The sequence below is a fragment of the Pristiophorus japonicus genome, chromosome 1 (genome assembly GCF_044704955.1).
Source record: "Pristiophorus japonicus isolate sPriJap1 chromosome 1, sPriJap1.hap1, whole genome shotgun sequence".
Taxonomy (NCBI): Eukaryota; Metazoa; Chordata; class Chondrichthyes; family Pristiophoridae; genus Pristiophorus; species Pristiophorus japonicus.
The window spans coordinates 96,743,913-96,768,553 of record NC_091977.1 but is presented as its reverse complement, the minus strand read 5'-3'; the positions used below and the strand labels follow the sequence as shown (position 1 = coordinate 96,768,553).

At 42.9% G+C, this 24,641-nt stretch overlaps 1 protein-coding gene across 6 annotated transcripts in view; it reads right to left on the bottom strand.

The window, feature by feature from the left end:
* Positions 1 to 286: 286 nt before the first annotated feature.
* Positions 287 to 24,641, bottom strand: part of LOC139264746 (guanine nucleotide-binding protein G(I)/G(S)/G(O) subunit gamma-7) — a 446,997-nt gene continuing 422,642 nt past the window's right edge. For all 6 annotated transcript variants that reach the window (XM_070881795.1, XM_070881804.1, XM_070881814.1 and 3 more), the window contains one exon: positions 287 to 2,115. In XM_070881795.1, coding sequence (XP_070737896.1) covers positions 1,990 to 2,115 — 126 coding nt within the window. In that variant the 3' untranslated portion in view covers positions 287 to 1,989. The remainder of the gene's footprint in view (positions 2,116 to 24,641) is intronic.

The following is a 24,641-nucleotide window of genomic DNA, read 5'->3' as shown; positions in this document are numbered from 1 at the left end:
AGTGTAATGACATGAATCTGCAATCACAAAGATGATAAAGGAAATAGTGTAATTTTCACAGCTAACAAAACTTAACAAAGGCTTTTCTGTTTTGTTTTTCCTAACTAAAAAGGCACTGTAAAAGAAAGAAAAAGAGTTAAAAGATGAGAGAAGCACAGGTGGCAGGGTTGACACATCACTACAAGATTAGTATGTGTCTCAAAAATCTACAGTCCATCACAAACCACACGCTTCTGCTTCCAGTTACTTAAAGAACAGCTTTTAAGAATTTTCTATTGCACAACTATGTTTTCAAATGCTTTAAGAATTTTAATATGAGAAATTATTATTCCATTGTGTACTCAGACCTCTGCAAATAGCGTTTCATCATACAGTAACTTGCATTGAAATTTATGGTGGTGTTCTTGGTGAGACAATATGGTTCTTAAAAAAAGGTTTTAATTATAATTATGGCAGGCTTAGCTAACACTTAACAGCTGAGAATAAAAAGGCAACAACGCAAGGCAGCTGAAAGAACAATACGCATGCAACCTGTTTAAAGATGTTAAACAGAAAAGTCTTGACAAATGTTTTTAACACTTGTCTTCCAAGATAATAATAAATGTTTTTTTTTAAAAAAGCTTGTGGTTTCTAAAGTTTTCTAACACTTCTCTATGACATAAATTACTTGGCATTTTGATGGTTTTTGGCACACGACTACAGTTTGCAATCCTCAGGAGGTTTGCTGTAATGAACAAGGACACGTGAAGGACTGCAGCTCATTTGACACATGGTCAAACGTTTCTTTCTTAATCTTTGTTTTAGTTTTTAACTGACATTTCCAGAAGTTTTATCAATCTGCAGCTGCTGATATGCCACTGAGCAGATTCTTTTCTCTACATGGCACGTGCATACTGTAGGTAGGAGTAATATACTGCATTGTTCAGATTTTTAGCTTCAAATAAAAATTCAATAAGCATGATTTCTAGGAGTTATAAATTAACAATTTGCAATTAGTGAAACATTTTATGTTGAATTATAATACAGTTTAGTTTCGGAGCATCAAAATATGATGTGCATACACACTCATGGCAATAAAGTGTTATGCTCTGTCTTGTTGAATAATTTGTTCACTTAAAGTGGAGTAAAGAAAATTTATGTTCAGATAGCTAGACAGAACAAGTTACCTACATCCACATGTACATGCCATGAGTATTTGAATGGGTTATATGGGGACCCCTGGTGTTGCTTTTAAGGGAATGAAATATTTGCATCTGCTGAACACAAGATTTTCAATTTTTCGTAATACTGTTTAGCACTGACAACTGAATCATCCTATAGTTTGGGCTGTTTTTTTTGGTTAGGTTACAACCACCAGGTCTTATTAAGAAAAATAGATGAAGAAAGAATGAATAAAACATTGATTATTTACATGGGTTTCCCTTGGCAAGTACTTTGGTAGTGTAAATGTGGAATTTAAAAGGCAGGGGAAGGAAAACTGCACTACTACACCAGCACATAACTAATTGCTAATGACAATAAAGATGAACAATGTGACATTTAAAAATGCAATGGAAGCAGTCAATTGCTCCCCTTCATCTAATGTGTTATTGCCCAAACTGTATTATCATCTTCCAAATGTAGACTCTTTACACATACACTTTTCATTTTTTTTAAGAATTTTTAGGCAAAAATATTATCCTTGCCGAGTTAGTTTTTTTAAACCTAATCTTAATATTACAATCAGAAAATCTATCATAAAAGTCCAAAATAGCAATCCTTTTTCATTGCTCTTCCCCATAACATCTTCTTTCCTTCACTTCCAGAAACATGCTTAGTTGACAAACAAACAGAATCCAACTTTTTTTTCCTATTTTTTTTTAAACACATTTCCACAGCAGTCCTGCATTTCAGAAGCTGCATTTGCTTCTCAAGGTCTGATTACCAATAGAAATTCTTGGCAGGTCCTCTGATGCTGTGGTCAGTTTGCGAAAGGATGGCTGATAGCAGCTATAGGATGGTGCAAGGTTTTTTATCCTTGAAGGGGTTTTCAGAGGCTGGCACTCCGACGAGCAATGGGTCATTCCGTGCATGCTGTTCACAGTAGTTCATCAAATCTACAGCTGCCTTTGATACCTGTCAAGGTTAAAGAGTCATCAATGACATTGACTACCCATGGCAATGATGTAATACAGCACAGAAAAACATGAACTGCTCGCAGTGTTTTGCACATTCTGCAGCTTTAACCTCGGAGCTACAGCAGTAAAAGCATAAACACAGCATATTTTGAAACTACAAAATTAATACTTTTTTCAAAAACATTTTCCCTCTAATTTCTGTGTCTAATTCAAACCTGAATTATTGACGTAAATTAGCTGGCTATTTTTCTGAAAGGTCTTTATATTCCCTGAGTTGTAACAGAAATAAAGATCTGATAAGTAAGGTGAGATCAACCTGTACATTTTTATTTAATTTATTCAATAATTAATAAGCCTCACAATGACTTGAGTGTCACAAAAAAAAACAATTCAGAAAATATGTAGAAAAATAAGAATTTGTAGTTTGTCTCTTTAGTTTAGACAATGATAATGCAGTAGATGTCATTTATCTGGATAAGTTACCCCATAATAGACTGATGAACAAGGTCAGAGAATATGGAGTCAGGGGACAAGTAGCAGAATGGATAGCTAGTTGGCTTCAAGACAGAAAGCAGAGAGTAGGAGTAAGGTAGCTATTCACAAAGGCAGAAGGTGGGCAGTGGTGTTCCACAAGGATCAGTGCTGGGACCACTGCTGTTTACAATTTATCTTAATGATTTAGACTTTGGAATCAAAAACACAATTTCTAAATTTGTGATGACACCAAATTGGTGGTGTCGGGGGTGGGGACGGGGGGGGGGGGACGGGTGGGATAGTCGATACTGACTGCAACAAATTACAGGATCACATTAATAAACTTGCAGAATGAGCATATCATTGGCAAATGAAGTTCAACACAGATAAATGTGAGGTATTACATCATTTTGGTAGGAAGGTCACTTATTACTTGGAGGATGCAAGTTTAGGTGGGATAGAGGAACAAAGGGATCTCGGAGTAAAAAATACACAAATCACTAAAAGTTGCGACACAGGTTAACAAGGCCATTAAAAAAGCAAACCAAGCAATAGGGTTTATTTCCAGAGGTATACAATTGAAAAGTAGGGAAGTTATGCTAAACCTGTATCGAACCTTGGTTAGATCACACTTAAGAGTACTGCGTACAGTTCTGGTCGCCTTATTATAAAAGTAATATAAAGGCACTGGAGAGGGTGCAGATAAGATTTACAAGGATGATGCCAGAAATATGAGGATATACATATCAGGAAAGGATAAAAAGGCTGGTTCTCTTTTCTCTTGAAAAAAGAAGGTTGAAGGGTGGCCTAATAGAGGTTTTCAAAATTATGAAAGATTTTGATAGAGTGGATACAAAGAAAATGTTTCCACTTGTGGGGAAGAACATAACTAGATGTCATCAATATATGATAGTCACCAAGAAATCCGATAAGGAATTCAGGAGAAACTTTTTTACCCAAAGAGTGGTGAGAATGTGGAACTCGCTGCCACAGGAAGTGGTTGAAGCAAATAGTATTGATGCATTTATCGGAAGGCTGGACAAGCGTATGAGGGAGAAGGAAATAGAGGGATATGCTGATAGATTTAGATGAGGCTCGAGTGGAGCATAAACGCCGACATGGACTGGTTGGCCCGCATGGCCTGTTTCTGTGCCGTATATCCGAGGTATGTAAATAATGGTGAGCGATGTTAATCAATTTCCTCTGTGCTACTCAAACAGAGGCATTGGTCCATTTAAAATAAGTGGCTTAATGTTTGTGTTAAAGTAGTGGAGGGAGGAATTTGGTACAAGCGCGTGAAGCATTCGTATGATAATATCACCCACAATTAACTTTCAGGCTTATTTAACGTAATTAAACATAATGAAGAGATATAGAAAATATAGAAAATAGGTGCAGGAGTAGTCCATTCGGCCCTTTGAGCCTGCACCTTCATTCAATATGATCATGGCTGATCATGCAACTTCAGTGCCCACTCCTGCCTTCTCTCCATACCCCCTGATCCCTTTAGTGTAAGGGCCACATCTAACACTCTTTTGAATATATGCAACGAACTGGACTCAACAACTTTCTGTGGTAGAGAATTCCACAGGTTCACAATTCTCTGGGTGAAGAAGTTTCTCCTCATCTCGGTCCTAGATGGCTTACCCCTTATACTTAGACTGTGACTCCTGGTTCTGGACTTCCCCAATATCGGGAACATTCTTCCTGCATCTAACCTGTCCAATCCCATCAGAATTTTATATGCTTCCATGAGATCCCCTTTCATTCTTCTAAATTCGAGTGAATATAAGCCTAATCGATCCATTCTTTCTTCATATGTCAGTCCTGCCATCCCGGGAATCAGTCTGGTGAACCTTCGCTGCACTCCCTCAATAGCAAGAATGTCCTTCCTCAGATTAGGAGACCAAAACTGCACACAATACTCAAGGTGTGGTCTCACCAAGGTCCTGTACAACTGCAGCAAGGCCTTCCTGCTCCAATACTCAAATCCTCTCGCTATGAAGGCCAACATGCCATTTGCTTTCTTAACTGCCTGCTGTACCTGCATGTCTACTTTCAATGACTGATGTACTATGACACCCAGGTCTCGTTTCACCTCCGCTTTTACTAATCTGTCACCATTCAGATAATAATCTGCCTTCCTGTTTTTGCCACCAAAGTGGATAACCTTATATTTATTCATATTCTACTGCATCTGCCATGCATTTGCCCACTCACCTAACCTGTCCAAGTCACCCTGAAGCCTCTTAGCATCCTCCTCACAGCTCACACTGCCACCCAGCTTAGTGTCATCTGCAAACTTGGAGATATTACATTCAATTCCTTCGTCTAAATCATTAATATATGTTGTAAATAGCTGGAATCCCTGCACTGAACCTTGTGGTACCCCACTAGTCACTGCCTGCCATTCAGAAAAGGACCCGTTTATTCCCACTCTTTGCTTCCTGTCTGCCAACCAGTTCTCTATCCACGTCAATTCATTACCCCCAATCCCATGTGCCTTAATTTTGCACACTAATCTCTTGTGTGGGACCTTGTCAAAAGCCTTTTGAAAGTCCAAATACACCACATCCACTGGTTCTCCCTTATCCACTCTACTAGTTACATCCTCAAAAAATTCTAGAAGATTTGTCAAGCATGATTTCCCTTTCATAAATCCATGCTGACTTGGACCGATCCTGTCACTGCTTTCCAAATGCGCTGCTATTACATCTTTACAGCTAAGAATAAGGGGTAAGCCATTTAGAACCGAGATGAGGAGAAACATCTTCACTCAGAGAGTGGTTAACCAGTGGAATTCTCTATCGATGAAAGTTGTTGAGGCCAGTTCGTTAGATATATTCAAAAGGGAGTTAGATATGGCCCTTACGGCCAAAGGGATCAAGGGGTATGGAGAGAAAGCAGGAAAGGGGTACTGAGGTTGAATGATCAGCCATGATCTTATTGAATGGCGGTGCAGGCTCGAGGGGTCGAATGGCCTGCTCCTGCACCTAATTTCTATGTTTCTAATAATTGATTCCAGCATTTTCCCCACTATCGATGTCAGGCTAATCGGTCTATAATTCCCTGTTTTCTCTCTCCCTCCTTTTTTTAAAAGTGGGGTTACATTAGCTCTCCTCCAATCCATAGGAACTGATCCAGAGTCCACGGAATGTTGGAAAATGACCACCAATGCATCTACTATTTCTAGGGCCACTTCATTAAGTACTCTGGGATGCAGACTATCAGGCCCTGGGGATTTATCAGCCTTCAATCCCATCAATTTCCCTAACACCATTTCCTGACTAATAAGGATTTCCCTCAGTTCCCTCAGCTCCTCCTTCTCGCTAGACCCTCGGTCCCCTAGTAGTTTCGGGAGGTTATTTGTGTCTTCCTTGGTGAAGACAGAACCAAAGTATTTGTTCAATTGGTCTGCCATTTCTTTGTTCCCCATTATGAATTCAGCTGATTTTAACTGCAAGGGACCTACATTAGTCTTCACTAATCTTTTTCTCATCACATATCTATAGAAGCTTTTGCAGTCAGTTTTTATGTTCCCTGCAAGCTTACTCTCATACTCTATTTTCCCCCTCCTAATTAAACCCTTAGTCCTCCTCTGCTGAATTCTGAAGGCTCTGAAGGTTTGCTCCTTTTTCTGGTCAATTTATATGCCTCTTCCTTGGGTTTAATACTATCCCTAATTTCCCTTGTTAGCCACGATTGAGCCACCTTTCCCGTTTTATTTTTATGTCAGACAGGGGTGTACAATTGTTGCAGTTCATCCATGTGATCTTTAAATGTCTGCCATTGCCTATCCACCATCAACCCTTCAAGTATCATTCGCCAGTCTTTCCTAGCCAATTCATGTCTCATACCATCGAAATTATCTTTCTTTATGTTCAGATTCCCAAATCTGACCGCCGCCCTTGAGGTAGCTGGAGCTGCATTAAAAATGTATTTTCCCAAGAAATACTTTCTAATGAGCAGGCCATTTATCAAGGCAAAATATATAATTTAAAAGATAATGGCCCTGAAATTCCGTTTTGGCCTTCCCGCCGGTATATTACAGAAAAAATTTGCACCTACCTTAAGCTGCTGCCAACGTTCGACTTTCCGATGCTGAGGCCTCTCCTGACTGCCAGTCGCAGCGCGAGCACGTGCGCAGGCCTACAGCTGGAGTCACATGGCTCTGGGCTGCCAATCAGATAAAGTATCATAGTAATAGGAGTTCCGCAGGGTTCTAAACTCCTATTACAATGATTGTGATCGAACCCGAAACACCCAAAACACAGCCCCAAACACCCAAAACACGAATAAAAAATAGAAAATAATTAAACTACATTCATTTAAATTAAAGTTATTAATGTCTTAAAAAATATATAATTTCCCGATTTTTAAAAAAGTTTTAAAAATAAACTTACCGTTGCGGGGAGGGTTTTTAATGATAAAATATGTTTTAATAACTTTATTTTTATATGTTTTTGCGTTTTTTTTAAACACTTGCACCTGTATAAGTAGGCTATGCGCCCGCCTGATTTTTCAGGCGCAAGATTTTTGAGGACATTTGCAAGGGTAAATATCAGAAATTTCCACTTATAAATGTCCTCACTCCCGAGATGCGGCCATCTGTCAAGCCAGAACTTGCGCGCTGGAAACCGACATTTCCGATGCCTTCCCGGGTCCATAGGAATTCCGTACGGTACCGGGGAGGCCGGAATGGTTGGCCCAATAAAATTGGCCCATTAAAAATGTAACCAAAAGTTTGTGTTACTGTTTAAAAGTGAGGTTCTTATAAATGAGAAACAACAGAGTTCCCAACCATACTATACTGGAGTGACTCACAAAACACCAGTGAGCCACTTATGTTGTTACACTCGTCACATCTCAATTATCTACTGGCTCCCTAATATTGCGTGGGGCCCAATTGGGTCGCGATCCGTCCTGTCCCCTTTGGAGCTATTTTAATGCCCAACCTTCATTTAAATCCCTCTCACTGAATCCGGCCCAAAGCCGGCAGGGTTGAAGATGAGGTCAGTGGGCGAGAGCAAGAAATTGTGCTGTTGCAGGCCGCCAACGGTCCTCAGAAAGGCAAATCATGCAAAAGCGGGGTCAGGACCGATCCCGGCCGAAGAAGGATCCCGACATCTCAATATTGATGAGGCTCTTGAGTCTCTGTCATGGGCAGCCTCCATGCTCCCAAAAACCCAGGAGTTGAAATGGTTGGGTGGGGGCGGAGAGGAAATGCTGCAGCTCCCGCCCAGCCGCCATTTAACTCTACCCGCTTGGCTGCCATTTATGCCCCTACCCTGCCACCACTTAACCACCAACCCCTCCCCGACACCATTTAAACCCCTTTCCCACTCCCGCGCCCGGCCACCATTTCACCCCCCCCCCCTCCCCTCCTGGCTACCATTTAATCCACGCCCCCCTCCACCGCCCAGCCACCATTTAATCCCCCCCCCACCCAGCCACCATTTAACCCCACCCCTACCGCCCGGCCACCATTTAAACCTCTCCTGTCCCGCCACCATTTAAACCCCTCACGTCCGGCCACCATTTAACTCCCCCCCACCATTTAACACCCCCCCCCCCCACCGCCCCACCCACACCCCCACCACCATTTAGCTCTCTCCCACCCACCATCGCTTCCACCAGGTGGGCTGGGATGAAATGGGAACTATTGTTTTTTTCTCATACATATGCTGTGAAATAAATCAAATAAATCAGAGAACCACAGGCAACTGGCCACTGGCTGAATCTTCCTCAGAATCTTAACAACAGGAACAATATTTTCATTCCAATGCAAAAACAAAAGTGAAGCATTTTAGAAATATATATTGTTATTGATACATCCGTAACATGAAACCACAGAAAGACAAAAGACAAAGGGGAAAACAATAGGAAGGTTGAGAAGCTCCTATTTGTTTTGGTAAATGCTTGTAAGATCATAGAATTAAACAGCACAGAAGGAGGTCATTCGGCCCATCGTGCCTGTGCTGGCTCTATGAATGAACTATCCAATTAGTCCCATTCCCCTGCTTTCTCCCCATAGCCCTGTACATTTTTTCCCTTCAAGTATTTATCCAATTTCCTTTTGAATGTTACTATTGAATCTGCTTGCACTGCCCCTTTAGGCAGTGCATTCCAGATCACAAAAACTTGCTGCGAAAAAGTAATCCTCATGTAGCTTCTAGTTCTTTTGCCAATCACCTTAAATCTGTGTCCTCTGGTTATCGACTCTTCTGCTACTGGAAACAGTTTCTCCTTATTTACTCTCTCAAAACTGTTCATGATTTTGAAGACGTCTATGTTGTGTATGGAGAAAGAGTCAGACTGAACACTGTGAGCTCGAAGTAAAGTGTGACCTTAAGTCTTTTATTGCAGGTCTCCAGAGTGCCTCTCCAACCTGTGAAGTCTCCTTAAATACCTGTGCAGCCAAGGGATTATGAGATCCCTTGGAACTCCAGGGGATGAGCCCTCTGGTGGCTGTATAGAGTAAATACAAGTCCACATACATAACAACACTCCCCCAACAAAGTCAATAGTGTAACTATTTACTATGTGAGTCGATCTGGGGTCCTTCTTGCCCTGGTTGATCGTCTCGGTGTGAAAACTGGTATTGTTGAATCATTTGTTGGGCACTCGCTGGGCTGCTGTGCAGCTGGCTTTGCTGGGCTGCCTGGTGTGTTAGGCCCTGCAGGGCTGTTGTGAATGATGGGTTCTGCGTCGTGGTCAACCGTGGTGCCGGTTGCCACTGGTGTGTATGTTGGGGGATTAAAAAAGGTAGGGTCCAAGGTGGGTTTGCTCAGGATAGTCCGGGAATCTGAGTTTGATTTGGTCCAAGTGTTTCTGGTGAATAAGTCCATTTGAAAGTTTGACCCAAAACACCCTGCTCCCCTCTTTGGCCACGACAGTGCCGGGAAGCCACTTGGGACCTTGTCCATAATTTAATACAGGATCACTGATTTCAATCTCGCATGACACATTTGCGTTATCATGGTATGCACTTTGTTGAAACCGCCTGCTCTCTACCTGTTCATGTAGATCAGGGTGAACTAACAAGAGCCTTGTCTTAAATGTTCTTTTCATGAGCAGTTCAGCAGGTGGGATCCCAGTGAGTGAGTGGGGTCTCGTGCGGTAGCTAAGCAGGACTCGGGATAGGTGAGTTTGCAGTGAACCTTCAGTTACGCTCTTCAAGCCTTGCTTGATGGTTTGCACTGCTCTCTCTGCCTGACCATTGGATGCTGGTTTAAATGGGGCAGATGTGACATGCTTGATCCCATTACGGGTCATCAATTCTTTGAACTCAGCACTGGTAAAACATGGCCCGTTGTTGCTCACCAGGACATCGGGTAAGCTGTGAATGGCAAACATGGTCCGCAGGCTTTCAGTAGTGGCAGCGGACGTGCTAGCCGACATTATCTCACATTCAATCCACTTAGAGTACGCGTCTACAACCACAAGGAACATTTTACCCAAGAACGGGCCTGCATAGTCGACGTGTACCCTAGACCACGGTTTGGAAGGCCAAGATCATAAACTTAGCGGCGCCTCCCTGGGTGCATTGCTTAACTGCGAGCATATATTACATCTGTGAACGCAGGACCCCAAGTCCGCATCGATACTGGGCCACCACAAGTGGGATCTGGCTATCGCTTTCATTATGATGCCTGGGTGGGGTACTGTGGAGGTCATTGATGAAGGTGTCTCTGCCCTTCTTGGGGACCACTACTCGATTGCCCCACAGAAGGCAGTTGCCTGTGTAAACATTTCATCTTTGCGCCGCTAGAACGGCTTTATCTCTTCCTGCATTTCCACTGGGGCACTGGACCAGCTCCCGTGAAGCACACAGCTTTTGACTCGTGCAATGTCTGTAAGCTTGCAATGTTTGTAGCTCCACACTGTGGATGTGGACGTATTGTGTACTGAAAGTGCAGGGTTAATAATAAACAGAACCAGGTAGATTTCCGGAGATTTCTGAGAGAGCTGCCTGCCATGTTAGGAAGCTATGTGTGCTGTGCTCCATGAAGATATCACATTTGGTGACTGAGATGGGATTTTTTGGATGATTTAAAGCTTAATTTTTGTTGGTGATGGAGTCAGCCAGCCGACAGAGAGACTTTGGAAGTTTCTGTCTTTGGAAAAAAGCTACAAAATCCGAGGTAAAATACAGCACACGGTGTGAACAGCTAGAGATTAAAATGGCAGGTGCATTGGGACATTTGGGAGAATATAGACACAACCGGGAACGTTTTAAAGCGTATGTGGATCGGCTAGAAATGTATTTCACTACAAATAACATAATCGAAGTTCCAGACAATGCAGTCCAAAACCGGGCTGTGTTGGAATGTAAGAAAGCGATCTTCTTATCGGAGACAGATCCGGCATTATACGAAACCCTTGTAAATCTGCTTGTGCCTGATGAGCCAAAGGACACAACGCTTAAAGAGATTTTAATGAAGCTGGAGCAGCACTATAACCCCAAACCGTTAGAAATTGCTGAAAGCTATCGTTCTGGGATTCGGAATCCAAAGGCTGATGGAAGTATCAGTGATTACATCGTAGCATTAAAAAAGCTATCAATGCTCTGTAATTTTGGAAACTTTCAAAACCGAGCATTACGGGATTATTTTGTTTGTGGGGTGAAAAATGATGCGATCAGAAGGAAGTTATTAATGAAGGATGACTTGACTTTTGAGATTGCTTGTCAGGCAGCGAGGTCAATGGGCATGGCCGAACAATATTCCCAAGAATTAAATAATAATTACGGTCGCCAGTCAACCGAGATAAATCACCTGCAGATTCAAGGTAAAAGACGGGCATGGCCGAAAGTCTCAGAAACTGGAAATTCTACCAGAGCGTCGAAGTCGTGCTAAAGATGCCTGGGACAACACATTGCTCAAAGTTGTCCATATGTGAAGGCAGAGTGTTTCTTCTGCAGGAAGACTGGGCATCTTGCGAAGGCATGCCGACTGAAAGGTAAACCAGTTTTTAAAGCTATGAGTCCAGCGTTCAAAGCTATGAGTAGAAATCCCAAGAGACTACATAGCATTGAAGAACAACAACAGGACGAGGAGATGTTAAGTCACACGTCATCAGGAGCACGAGGTTAACGGACAGCAATTCGGAAAGCATCAAAATCCACATAGATGTTGCAGGATTCAAAATACCAATGGAAATTGACACGGGTGCATCTATGAGTGTAGTACTGGAGTCACTGTACCTCGACAAATTGCATGATTTTCAACTGGAGAAATCCAAGATTAAGCTGCGAGGCTACTCGGGAGAGAAAATTCCTGTGGTAGGTCATATCACCGTACCGGTGAAATATAAAGATCAATTTCAGAACTTGCCTCTAATAGTAGTGAAAGGAGACAAGCCTGCCTTACAAGGAAGAAATTGGTTGAACTCACTGAAGCTGGATTGGAGTAAGATTTTCTGTATGGAATCGAGATTTTCATCAACGGATGAGGTTATCAAGCAGTGTTCTGCGAAACGGGCAGTCCGATCCAAGGCTTCAAGGCGAGTGTCAGGATACAGAAGGACGCTAGATCGGTTTACTACAAGCCACATTCCGTACCATATGCACTCAAGGAGAAAGTTGAGCAAGAATTCAAAAGACTAGAGACTGAGAACATTATTTGTAAGATAGATCGATGTAATTGGGCTACACCCATTGTTGTTGTACCTAAGTCTGATGGTAAGATAAGATTGAGTGGTGATTATAAAGTAACCGTAAACCAGGTTCTAGAGGGTAATGTCCCCATACATTGCCGAATATAGAAGATTTGTTCACAACACTGACAGGTGGTCAGATCTTCTCAAAACTGGATCTTACGACTGCATACTTGAACTAGATGAGGAGTCCAAGTCATGTTTGACTATAAATACTCATCTAGGCCTATATCAATTTAATAGGCTACCATTTGGAGTGTCTTCCGCCCCTGCCACATTCCAAGGGGTGATGAACCAGATTTTGCAAGGTATTGAAGGGGTAGTATGTTATTTGGATGACATACTAATTTCAGCACCAAATAGGCAAATTCATAATAACATATTGAATGAAGTCCTCAAATGGCTAGAGAAGCACAGAGTACGAGTGTCTGCTCATAAGTGTGAGTTATTTAAAAACTCAGTGGAGTACTTAGGGTACAGAGTAGACAAAGATGGTTTACATCCAACCATGGAAAAATTGGATACAATTAGAAATGCACCCACTCCCAGGAATGTCACTGAACTACGTTCATTCTTGGGTCTTTTGAACTATTATGGGAAGTTCCTACCAAATTTGGCTACAGTATTACATCCACTGAATGAAATTTTGAAAAAACAGGTCCATTGGAAGTGGTCAAAAGAATGCGATACAGCATTCAAGGAGTGTAAAAGCAAATTGGTAGAGAGAACCATGTTAGTTCACTGTGACATATCAAAGGAGATTAAGCTAGCATGTGATGCCTCTCCATATGGAGTTGGGGCAGTAATCTCTCATGTATTAAGTAGCGGGGAGGAGAGACCAATTGCTTTTGCTTCACGCACTCTCAGTGCCAGTGAGAGTAATTATGCGCAAATTGAAACGGAAGCTTTGGCATTAATTTTTGTGATCAAGAAGTTTCACAAATACTTGTATGGTCGTAAGTTTACCATCGTTATGGACCAGAAGCCCCTAACAGCAATCCTCCATCCAAAGTCCCCAGTTCTGACATTAGCTGCAGCCCGAATGCAGAGATGGGCTTTGATTTTGTCAGCATATACATATGATATTGAAGACAGACGATCAGCTGATCACAGTAATGCTGATGCAATGTCTAGATTGCTTTCTCCATCACAAGTTACACCAGATAGGGAAGAAGTGTTTTATTTTTCAAACATTGATGAACTGCCAGTCATAGCTGAAGAGATTGGTAGAGCAACCAAACGTGACCCAGTGATGTCAAAGGTGTATGATTATATTGCAAATGGAAGGCCAAACCAGGTAACAGACAAAGATACACATCCATTCTTCATTCGTAGGAATGAATTATCAGTCGATAAAGATTGTATCATGTGGGGTGCAAGAGTGGTTAACCGGAAGAGTGGTGAAGATATGTGGTCCTCGCACATATCTGGTAAAGATATTTGATAATGGACAGGTTAGGTTTGTTCATATTGATCATATTTTACCTACAGACATGGAAGGAGTTGAAGGTGGGAATGATTCAATTATTTCTGACCCATCAGATAGTTTTGATACACCAGTAGCAAATCCTAAATCCAATGTACTAGAAACAAATCCAGGAGAGAATCAGAATGAAAGTCTGAGTCCGAGTCAGGAAAACAAAGAGCATGAAGTTAAAGTGAGTTCAAATGAAAATCAAGGAAATTCTGTGGAGGAAAACGTTCCTCAGGATGAACCTCGAACGAGTGTGAAATCGACACCATGATTGGAAGGTTCTGTTCGAGAGCGAAGGTATCCTCTTCGAAACAGAAAGCAAGTGATAAAGTTAAATTTGTAAATACGGAAAAAAAAATAAGTTTATATCCTGTGTTATGTATAAACATGAAAGTTATGAATGATGTTTGTTATGATGGCTTCTTCATTAGGGAGGGAGAAGTATAATGTCTGTAAGCTTGTAATGTTTGTACCTCTACACTGTGGATGTGGACGTATTGTGTACTGCAAGTGCAAGGTTAATAATAAACAGAACCAGGCAGATTTCCGGAGACTTCCGAGGGAGCTGCCTGCCATGTTAGGAAGCTGTGTGTGCTGTGCTCTGTGAACATATCACAACTAGAGATAATAAGGGGTCCTGGCTTGTCCAGGTTTTAATCTGCCGGGCTGTGACGGGTGATTGCTCACTCTCAAATGCTTCCATAATGACGGCTAGATCTGCGGACTGCGCCATTTCCACCCCGTGGTGAGCAATGGCAGCCTACTGAGAGCATCGGCACAGTTTTCTGTGCCTGATCTGTGGCGGATGGCGTAGTTGTATGCGGATAACGTGAGCACCCATCTCTGGATGCGGGCCAATGTGTTGGTATTTATCCCTTTATTCTCGGGAAACAGGGATATAAGTAGATTATGGTTAGTTTCCAATTCGAATTTTAGCCCAAACAGATATTGATACATTTTCTTTACCCCATAGACACACGCTAACGCTTCTTTTTCAATCATGCTGTAGGCTCTCTCAGCCTTAGACAGACTCCTGGATGCATAAGCAACCGGTTGCGTTTCCCGAAATCATTAGCCTGTTGCAATACACACCCGACGCCATACGACGACGCATCACATGCTAGTACCAAACGCTTACATGGATCATACAACACAAGCAATTTGTTTGAGCATAATAATTTTCTCACTTTTATAAAGGCATTTTCTTGGCTTTTGCCCCAAACTCATTTGCCCCCTTTTCGTAGTAAGACATGTAGTGGTTCTATCAGGGTGCTGAGACCCGGTAAGAAGTTACCAAAGTAGTTCAAGAGTCCCAGAAACGACCGCAGCTCCGTCACGTTCTATGGCCTCGGTGCGTTCTCGATTGCTTCTGAATTCGCGTTGGTGGACCTGATGCCGTCCTCCTTCCCAAGAACTCCTTCATGCGCCAGGAAAACGCACTTCGAGCATTTTAATCCGAGCCCCACGTGGTTGAGTCGACTAAGAACCTCCTCCAGGTTCTGCAGGTACTCAACTCTGTTCCGACCTGTGACCAAGATGTCATCCTGGAAGACCACAGTGTGCAGGACTGAATTCAGTAAACTTTCCATGTTTCTCTGGAATATCGCCGCCACTGATTGGATTCCAAATGTGCATTTGTTATAAACAAAAAGACCTTTGTGTGTGTTGATGCAGGTGAGGGCCTTCGATGATTCCTCCAGTTCCTGCATCATGTAGGCTGAAGTCAGATCCAGCTTCGTGAACGTCTTTCCTCCCGCCAGCATTGCAAAGAGGGCGTCAGCCTTTGGTAGTGGGTATTGGTCCTGCAGGGAAAAAAGAATTGATAGTTACTTTGTAATCGCCACAGATTCTGACGGTGCCGTCTCCCTTGAGGACTGGGACAATAGGACTGGCCCACTCGCTGAACTTGATCGGTGAAATGATGCCCTCTCTTTGCAGCCAGTCTAGCTTGATTGCTACCCTTTCTCTCATCATGTACGGTACTGTTCTCCCCTTGTGATGGATAGGTCGCGCCCGGAATTCGATGGATCTGCAATTTTACTCCTTGGAATTTCCCGATGCCTGGTTCGAACAGTGAAGGAAATTTGTTTAAGACCTGGGCACACGAAGTGTCGTCAGCAGGTGATAGCGCTCGGACATCATCCCAGTTCCAGCATATCTTTCCCAGCCAGCTCCTGCTGAGCAGTGCAGGACCATCGCCCGGTACCACCCAGAGTGGTAGCTTGTGCACCACTCCATTGTTGGAGACCTTTACGGTAGCACTGCCGATTACAGGAATCAGTTCTTTGGTGTAAGTTCTTAGTTCTTAGTTTCGTGCAACCGGAGTTAAGACTGGCCTTGAGGCCTTGTTGCACCACAACCTTTCGAAAGTCTTTTTGCCCATGTCCAGCTCCATTGACACCGGGAGTCCATTTAGTTCAACATTTAGCATTATTGGGGGACAATTCGTGGTGAATGTGTGCACCCCATATACTTCTGCCTCCTCTATCTGAGGCTCTGGTTCGTCGTGATCCTCCATGGATCTGTCCTCCTCTGCAACATGGTGGTTTGCAGATTTAACAGACTTTGCAGCTCACCTGCACACTCGTTTGAGGTGTCCCATTGTTCCACAGCCCTTGCAAATGTACTCTTTGAATCGGCATGAATGGAAACGATGATCACCCCCGCAGCACCAACAAGGTGTTTATGGCCTTGCATTCATCACCCTTGATGGTGGAATCTGTGTCATCTGTGGACGTGCAGCTGCAGGTATGTGTGACCTGCCCTGTACGTTACGATTTGAAAACAACATCACTTTGTTCATAGTACTTGGAGCAGCACTTGTGCGCTGAGAGATTTGCTTAGTATTGTCACTGGTGGCAATGAACTCCTGAGCTATCGCTATGGCCTTACTCACGGTTGGGGTCTCTACAGTCAAAAGTTTACGAAGTATGGTTTCGTGGCCAATGCCAAGTATGAAAAAGTCTCTGAACATGTGCTCCAAATGTCTTTCAAATTCGCAATGTCCTGCAAGGCTTCTTAGCTCGGCGACATAACTCGCCATTTCCTGGCCTTCAGATCTTTTGTAGGTGTAGAACCGGTACCACCACGGTAGAACTCGCCATCAGAACGCTTTCTTTCGGGTTCAAATGCTCTCGGACCAGTGTGCATGAATCGTCGTACGATTTCTCCGTGGGTTTTGCTGCAGTGAGCAGATTCTTCATGAGGCCATATGTTGGTGCCCCACAGACGGAGAGGAGGATAGACCTTCGTTTGGCAGCGCTGTCTTCCCCATCTAGCTCGTTGGCTACAAAGTATTGGTCAAGTCGCTCCACAAAAGTTTCCCAATTATTTCCCTCCGAGAATTTCTCCAGGATGCCCACTGTTCTCTGCATCTTTGGGTTCGCTATCTGTATCTTGTCGCCAGTTGTTGTGTATGGAGAAAGAGTCAGACTGAACAGTGTGAGCTCAAAGTAAAGTGCGACCGTAGTTTTTTATTGCAGGTCTCCAGAGTGCCTCTCCAACCTCTCCAATCCTTAAATACCTGGCTCCCAAGGGATTATGGGGTCCCTTGGGACTCCAGGGGATGAGCCCTCTGGTGGCTGTACAGAGTAAGTACAAGTCCACATATATAACAGTCTTTCAAATCTCCTCTTAACCGTCTTTTCCCTAAGGAGAACAACCCCAGCTTATCTGCATAACTGAAGTCCTTCAACCCTGGTACCAGTCGAGTAAATCTCTTCTGCACCCTCTCTAAGGTCTTGAATCATAGAATCATAGAAATTTACAGCACGGAAGGAGGCCATTTCGGCCCATCGTGTCTGCACCAGCCGACGAAGAGCTATCCAGCCTAATGCCACTTTCTAGCTCCTGGTCTGTAGCCTGTAGGTTACGGCACTTTAAGTGCACATCCAAGTATTTTTTAAACGTGGTGAGGATTTCTGCCTCTACCTCCCTTTCAGGCACCGGGTCCAAACTCCCACTACATGCTGGGTGAAGAAATTTCCCATTACATCTCCTCTAGAGCTCCTCCCAATTACTTTAATCCATGCCCCCTGGTTGTTGACCTCTCTGCCAAGGGAAACAGGTCCTTTCTATCCATTTTATCCAGGCCCCTCATAATTTTATCGACCTCAATGACGTCTCCCCTCAGCCTCCTCTGTTTCAAAGAAAATAGACCCAGCATCTCCAATCTTTCCTTATAGCCAACATTCTTGTAAATCTCCTCTGCACCCTTTCCAGTGCAATTACATCTTTCCTGTAATTTGGTGACCAGAACTGCACACAGTACTCCAGCTGCGGCCTAACTAGTGTTTTATACAATTCAAGCATAACCGCCTTGCTCTTGTATTCTATGCCTCGACTAATAAAGGCAATTATTCCATATGCCTTCTGAACCAGCTTATCTACCTGGCCTGCTACCATTAGGGAATCTGTGGACCTGCACTCCAAGGTCCCTTTATTCCTCTACATTTTTCAGTGTCATACCATTTAATGTGTGTTCCCTTGCCTTGTTAGACCTCCCCAAATGTATTACCTCACACTTATCCGGATTGAATTCCATTTGTCATTGTTCTGCCCAGCTGACCAGTACATATCTTTCTGCAGTCCACAGCTTTCTTCTTCATTATCAACCACACAGCCTATTTTAGTGTCATCTGCAAACTTCTTAATCATACCCCCAACATACAAGTCATTGATATATACCACAAAAAGCAAGGAACCCAGCACTGAGCTCTGCGGAACCCCACCAGATACAGCCTTCTAGTCACAAAAACACCCATCAACCATTGCCCTTTGCTTCCTGCCTCTGAGCCAATTTTGGATCCAACTTGCCACTTTGCCCTGGATCCCATGGGTTTTTACTTTTGTGACCAGTTTGCCCTGTGGGACCTTATCAAAAGCTTTGCTAAAATCCATTTACACATCATACGCACTGCCCTCATCGACCCTCCTTTTAACCTCCTCAAATAATGTAATCAAGTTAGTCAGACACGACCTGCCCTTAACAAATCCATGCTGAATATCCTTGATTAATCCATGTCTTTCCAAATGAAGATTTATCCTGTCCCTCAGGAATTTTTCCAATAATTTTCCCATCTCTGAGGTTAGGCTGACTGGCCTGTAATTACTCGGTTTATCCCTTTCTCCCTTTTATAACAAAGGTACAACATTAGCAGTCCTTGAGTCCTATGGCATCACTCCTACACCTATTTTCTATGTTTCTATGTTTCTATCACACCTGTAGCCAGAGAGGATTGGAAAATGAAGGTCAGAGTCTCTGCTATTTCCTCTCTTGCTTCTCTTAACAGCCTGGGATACATTTCATCCAGGCCTGGGGATTTATCCACTTTCAAAGCTGCTGAGCCCCTTAATACTTCCTCTCTCACTATGTTTATCTCATCTAATATTTCACACTCCTCCTCCCTCATTACAAAGTTTCCATCGCCCCTCCCTTTTGTGAAAACAGATGCAAAGTATTCATTAAGAATCATACCTACATCTTCTGCCTCCACACACAGATTTCCTTTAACAGGCCCCACTCTTTCTCTAGTTATCCTCTTGCTCTTAATGTATTACAAAACATCTTCGGGTTTTCCCTGATTTTACTTGTCAACATTCTTTCATGCTCTCTCTTTGCTTTCCTGATATCTTTTTTAATTGCACCCCTGCACTTTTTATACTCCTCTAGAGTCTCTGCAATATCGAGTTCTTGGAATCTCTCATTAGCTTCCCTTTTTTCTTTCCATCTCAGCTCAGCAAAATTGGCTTTACCCTGTAAGCATCGAATCCCCAAGGATCTGGACATTGCGTTTTAATCCCCAAGGATTTATCTTTTAATATTTTTCTCACCGCAGAAAAAAAGCTGGAAGCTGTTTGTGGGAGGGGCCTGGGTGCTGCTCCATGTTGGACTTAGAATGATGGGCAGGGGTTCTGGGAAGACAATGGCCAAGCTATTCATCGCAGGTGATGAGCAAATGGACTGTGTTTTGTTAAGCAATGTGACCTCGTCAAGTGAACTGATTGAGGCATTACCTGGATGAGATACCAGAACAATAGAAAGCCATTAAGACCAGACTGCTCGGAAGCAAAACCCATCACTGGAAAAACAGGAAACCTCGAAACAAAGGAAGAAATTTTATTGAGCTAAAAGCAGAAGACACACCCACAGGAAGCTCTCGAAACAAACTTTATCCAGCCTGAAAAGGCAAACGAACTTGGGATATAAAAGAGGCCGTGTGAGTCACAGCTCTCTCTCTTGCCTCACTGCTTCGCCTCTACAAGAAGAAACCAGAAGAGACACCGTTTCATCTGAAGAAGCAGCGAGTAAGCCAGTGAATCGGTGAGCATCATTTCTGCACACATCTTTTAAGATCACAGCCACGGTGTGAGGGGGTATTGTGCGTTCTCCCAACCAAATTCTTAGGGGTATACAGGGGAGGTGTTTTAGACGTGGGTACTTTGCGTTAGGAGCCTGTTTAGACAGGCCACACTGTGTATTGTACTGCATTTGTTTGTTTTACAAACCAGGGTGTGTATGGTTTTACTGGATGCAGATGTGTGTTTTAACTTTAATAAAAGCATTGCCGATACTCGGACCAAGGTACCCGACCCTGACTCATTCATCTGTTCCGTACAATAATAATTCCCAGAGTTAGAACTATTGTAAAGTGGGGGTGCTTCGAAAACACCTAAGAGAAACCACTTATAACCTCAATAGAGAACCTGGTCCACATTTGTCCTTTTCCATAACTACCCTAAATCTTACTGAATTATGATCACTAGCACCAAAATGCTCTCCCACTGATACCCCTTCTACCTGCCTTCTTCATTCCCCATAACCAATTCTAGAACTGCCCCCTCCCTATTTGGGCTTGTTAAATACTTGTTAAAGAAGTTCTCCTGAAAGCATTTCAGGAATTCTGCACCCTTTGTACCATTCACAATGCTTTTTTCCCAATTAATATTAGGGTAGTTGCAATCCCCCACTATTACAGCTCTATATTTTTTGCACTTCGCAGCAATTTGCCCACATATTTGTTCTTCTATCTCCCTCTGAATGTTTGGGGGTCTATAATACACACCCAGTAATGTGATTGCCCCTTTTTTTGTTCTTTAATTCAACCCATATGGCTTCATTTGATGACCCCGCTAATATATCATCCCTTCTCACAGCTGTAATTGTTTCTTTAATTAATACCGCAACCCCCTTTCTTTTTTAACCCCGCTCTATCCCATCTGAAAACCCTGTAACCAGGAATATTGAGCTGTCATTCCTGTCCTTCTTTCAGCCATGTCTCAGTAATGGTTATAATATCGTACTGCCAAGTGTCTATCTGTGCACTCAGCTCATCTGCCTTATTCCCTATACTCCTTGCATTGAAGTATATATCATGTAGTGGTGCCAAACTCCCTTGTTGTCTATTTGCCAGCCCTTGTTTCCTCTGTCTTACAAATTAATTTTCTACTTCTCTGCTGCCCAGCTTTACTCCCCTCCCTACTGAATCTATTCTCCGGTTCCCATTCCGCTGCCAAGCTAGTTTAAATCCTCCCCAACATCACAAGCAAACCCTCCTGCGAGGATACTGGTCCCGGTTCTGTTGAGGTGCAACCACTCCGGTTTGTACAGGTCCCACCTCTCTCAGAAACGGTTCCAATGCCTCAGTAATCTAAAGTCCTCCCGCCTGCACCAGCTCTCCAGCCATATATTCATCTTCTCTATCCTCCTATTTCTGTACTCATTAGCTCGTGGCACCGGAAGTAATCCGGAGATTTCTACCTTTGAGGTCTTGCTTTTTAATCTCTATTCTAGCTCCCTAAACTCTGCCTGCAGGACCTCATCCCTCTTTCTACCTATGTCATTAGTACCGATATAGACCATGACCTCTGGCCGTTCACCCTCTCCCCCCAGAATGTCTTGCAGCCGCTCCGTGACATCCTTGACCCTGGCACCAGGAAGGCAATATACCATCCTGGAGTCACGTCTGCAGCCACAGAAACGCCTGTCTGCTCCCCTGACTATCGAATCCCCTACCACTATTGCTTTTCCATTCTTCTTCCTCCCCCCTGTACAGCTGAGCCACCCGTGGTGCCATGGGCTTGGTTCTGGCTGCACTCCTCAGAGGCACCATTGCCCTCACCAGTACTCAGAACAGAATACTGGTTGGAGAGCGAGATGCACTCAGGGGACTCCTGCCCTACCTGCCTTGTCCACTTCTGTCTGGTGGTCGCCCACTTCCTCTCCGCCTGCATCCTTACTTGCAGGGTGACCAGCTCTAGAAACATGCTAACCACGAATTTCTCAGCCTCGCGGATGCACCGCAGTGACTCCAGCTGCTGCTCAAGCTCTGAAACCCGGAGCTCGAGTTGCTGCAGCTGGAGACACCTCCTGCACACCTGGTTGTCCAGGCTACGCGAAGCGGCCAGGGCTTCCCACATGCCACAGAATGTGCACTCCACGGGACTGAGCTGCCTTGTCATGCCTCTAGTTATTTGACTATGAACTAAACTACAAACTATTTGACTATGAAATAAACTTAAAACTAGAAGATAAAAACACTCGCCTTCACACATCCTTCCAAAAGTGTGGTGCCCAGAATTTAACACAATACTCCAGCTGAGGCCTAACCAGTGTTTTATAAAGGTTCTAATAATGCCAAGGATGCCACATGATTTTTTTAACAGCCTTCTCAACTTGTCCTGCCACCTTCAAAGATTTGAGCACATACACCCCCAGGTCTCCCTCTTCCTGCACCCCCTTTAAGATTGTACCATTTAGTTCATATTGCCTATTCTAATTCTTCCTACCAAAATGTATCACTTCACAATCCTCAGCGTTAAATTTTATCTGCCATGAGTCTGCCATTTCACCAATCTGTCTATGTCCTCCTGAAGTATGTTACTATTCTCTTTACTGTTTACTATATTTTTGAGTTTCATGATCTGCAAACTTTGAAATTATGCCCTGTATACTGAAGTCCACATCATTAATATATATCAAAAAGAGCCATGGTCCTAATACTGACCACTGGGGAACACCACTGTATACTTCCCTCCAGTCTGAAAAACAACTGTTCACCATTACTCTCTGCTTTCTGCCCCTGAGCCAATTTTGTATGCAAGCTGTCACCGTCCCTTTAATCCCATCGGTTTTCATTTTGCTTACATCTATTATGTGGCACTTCGTTAAACGCCTTTTGAAAGTCCATATACACATCAGCTGAATTATTTTCATCAACCCACTTGATTACTTCATCAAAGAATTCAATCAAGTTAGTCAAACATAATTGGCCTTTAACAAATCCGTGCTGACTTTCATTTATTAGCTCATAATTTTGTAACAAAGGTATCAGTGTTGAAAGATTCTCTCCCTGACAGCCCCTTCTGAATCGTCTCTAAATGAGTTGTATTATTGCTGCTTGCCTTGTATTGTATATGGAAGAAAAAAATCTGCATTTATACAACGCTTTCCATGGCCTCAGGACATCCCATAGTGCTTCACTGCCATTGAAGTACTTTTGAAGTGTGGTCACTGTTGTAATGTAGGGAAACATGGCATCGAAATTACACACAGCAAGGTTCCACAGACTTCAATTTCACTCTCCTGAAACAGGAGCCCAGATCAAGCGCAAAACTAAAACCTCTTTAAAATGATTATCTCTTTTTCTCAAATAATAGTTGGTGGGTTTGGTATTCCATTTGCAGGTTAGAAAAAAAGCACTGAATTTGCCTTTATTAGTTTTATTTATGTCCTCTTGACTGGCAATTGTGATTTAACTTGAAACAGTATTCAGGATGAAACATTTCTAGTCCTCTTAGTAGCTTACATACCTGATAAGGTCTCTCTTATGTGTCTCTTACATATTGATTGTGTTGAAAACTTGCTCTCTTTTTATCCCTGACACTCTAGATTCTACAACAGCATTCAGAACTATTTAAGATGAGTGTTGTGGAATGGGGTGGGGAAGTGGAGAAGATCACATGTGCAAATAGAGAGCTAAGTTAAAACCATCAGTCAGCCACAGTGAATCCCAGAGGGAGAAAGAAAGGAAGAGGGCATCCTGCAGGAACAAGCAATGTCAAAATTGACAGCCTCTGCCACAGAATCCTGTAGTACTTCCTTGACAGCATAAAGGATACCACTGTGTGGAAGTAAAGACATACATATATTCAAATAATCCATCGATAAAGATAAGTTGATCCACCACTGAACGGGTTGCTAAAGAAACTGGGCCTGCTGCATCTTTGGAGGCTTGCCTTGGAGAAAATTGAGATTTCTTTTCCCCATGCTTTTATTAAGTAATGAGCATATAATGGAAGTGTGTAAGCACAGCCTTGCCTAATTATAACCGGGGGGTAAATTGTGGTTGGAGGCTTCCTTTGTACGAACGCATCCGACCCCAAAAAATCTACGAAACTACCTGTTAGTCCCAGAAAAACGAAGGATTCCGGTCAGCGGCCTTCATTTGCTGCACAGCGCACGGGGTTCTGTCTGCCACGTACGAACGCTTCTTCTGGAATCACATGGGCCTGCACCACCAATCACTATTTAGTATTCTCATTGATAATCATGGGAACTCCATTTGTATGGGCTCCCATTACTATCAATAAGAATAACCCCCTAAAACACCAAAACACAGCACACCAAAAAAAGACCTCACATATTTAAAATTAATTAAAATTAAATATAATTAAATGTTTTAGAAAAAAAATGTTTTTTTCGAATTTTTTTTTAAATGTTTTAATACGGTTAAAATAAACTTACCTCAATGGACAAAGTTTTTAACATAAAAATTAATGATTAAATTTAATTTTTCTATGTTTTAAAAGTGTTACGATGGTAAAAGTAAGCTATTCACTGGGCATGACTTGAGCAAATAGCCCAATCTGTCCCGCGCAGATGTCCTTCCTGTGGGGATGCATTCGGTCTGAAAAAATCT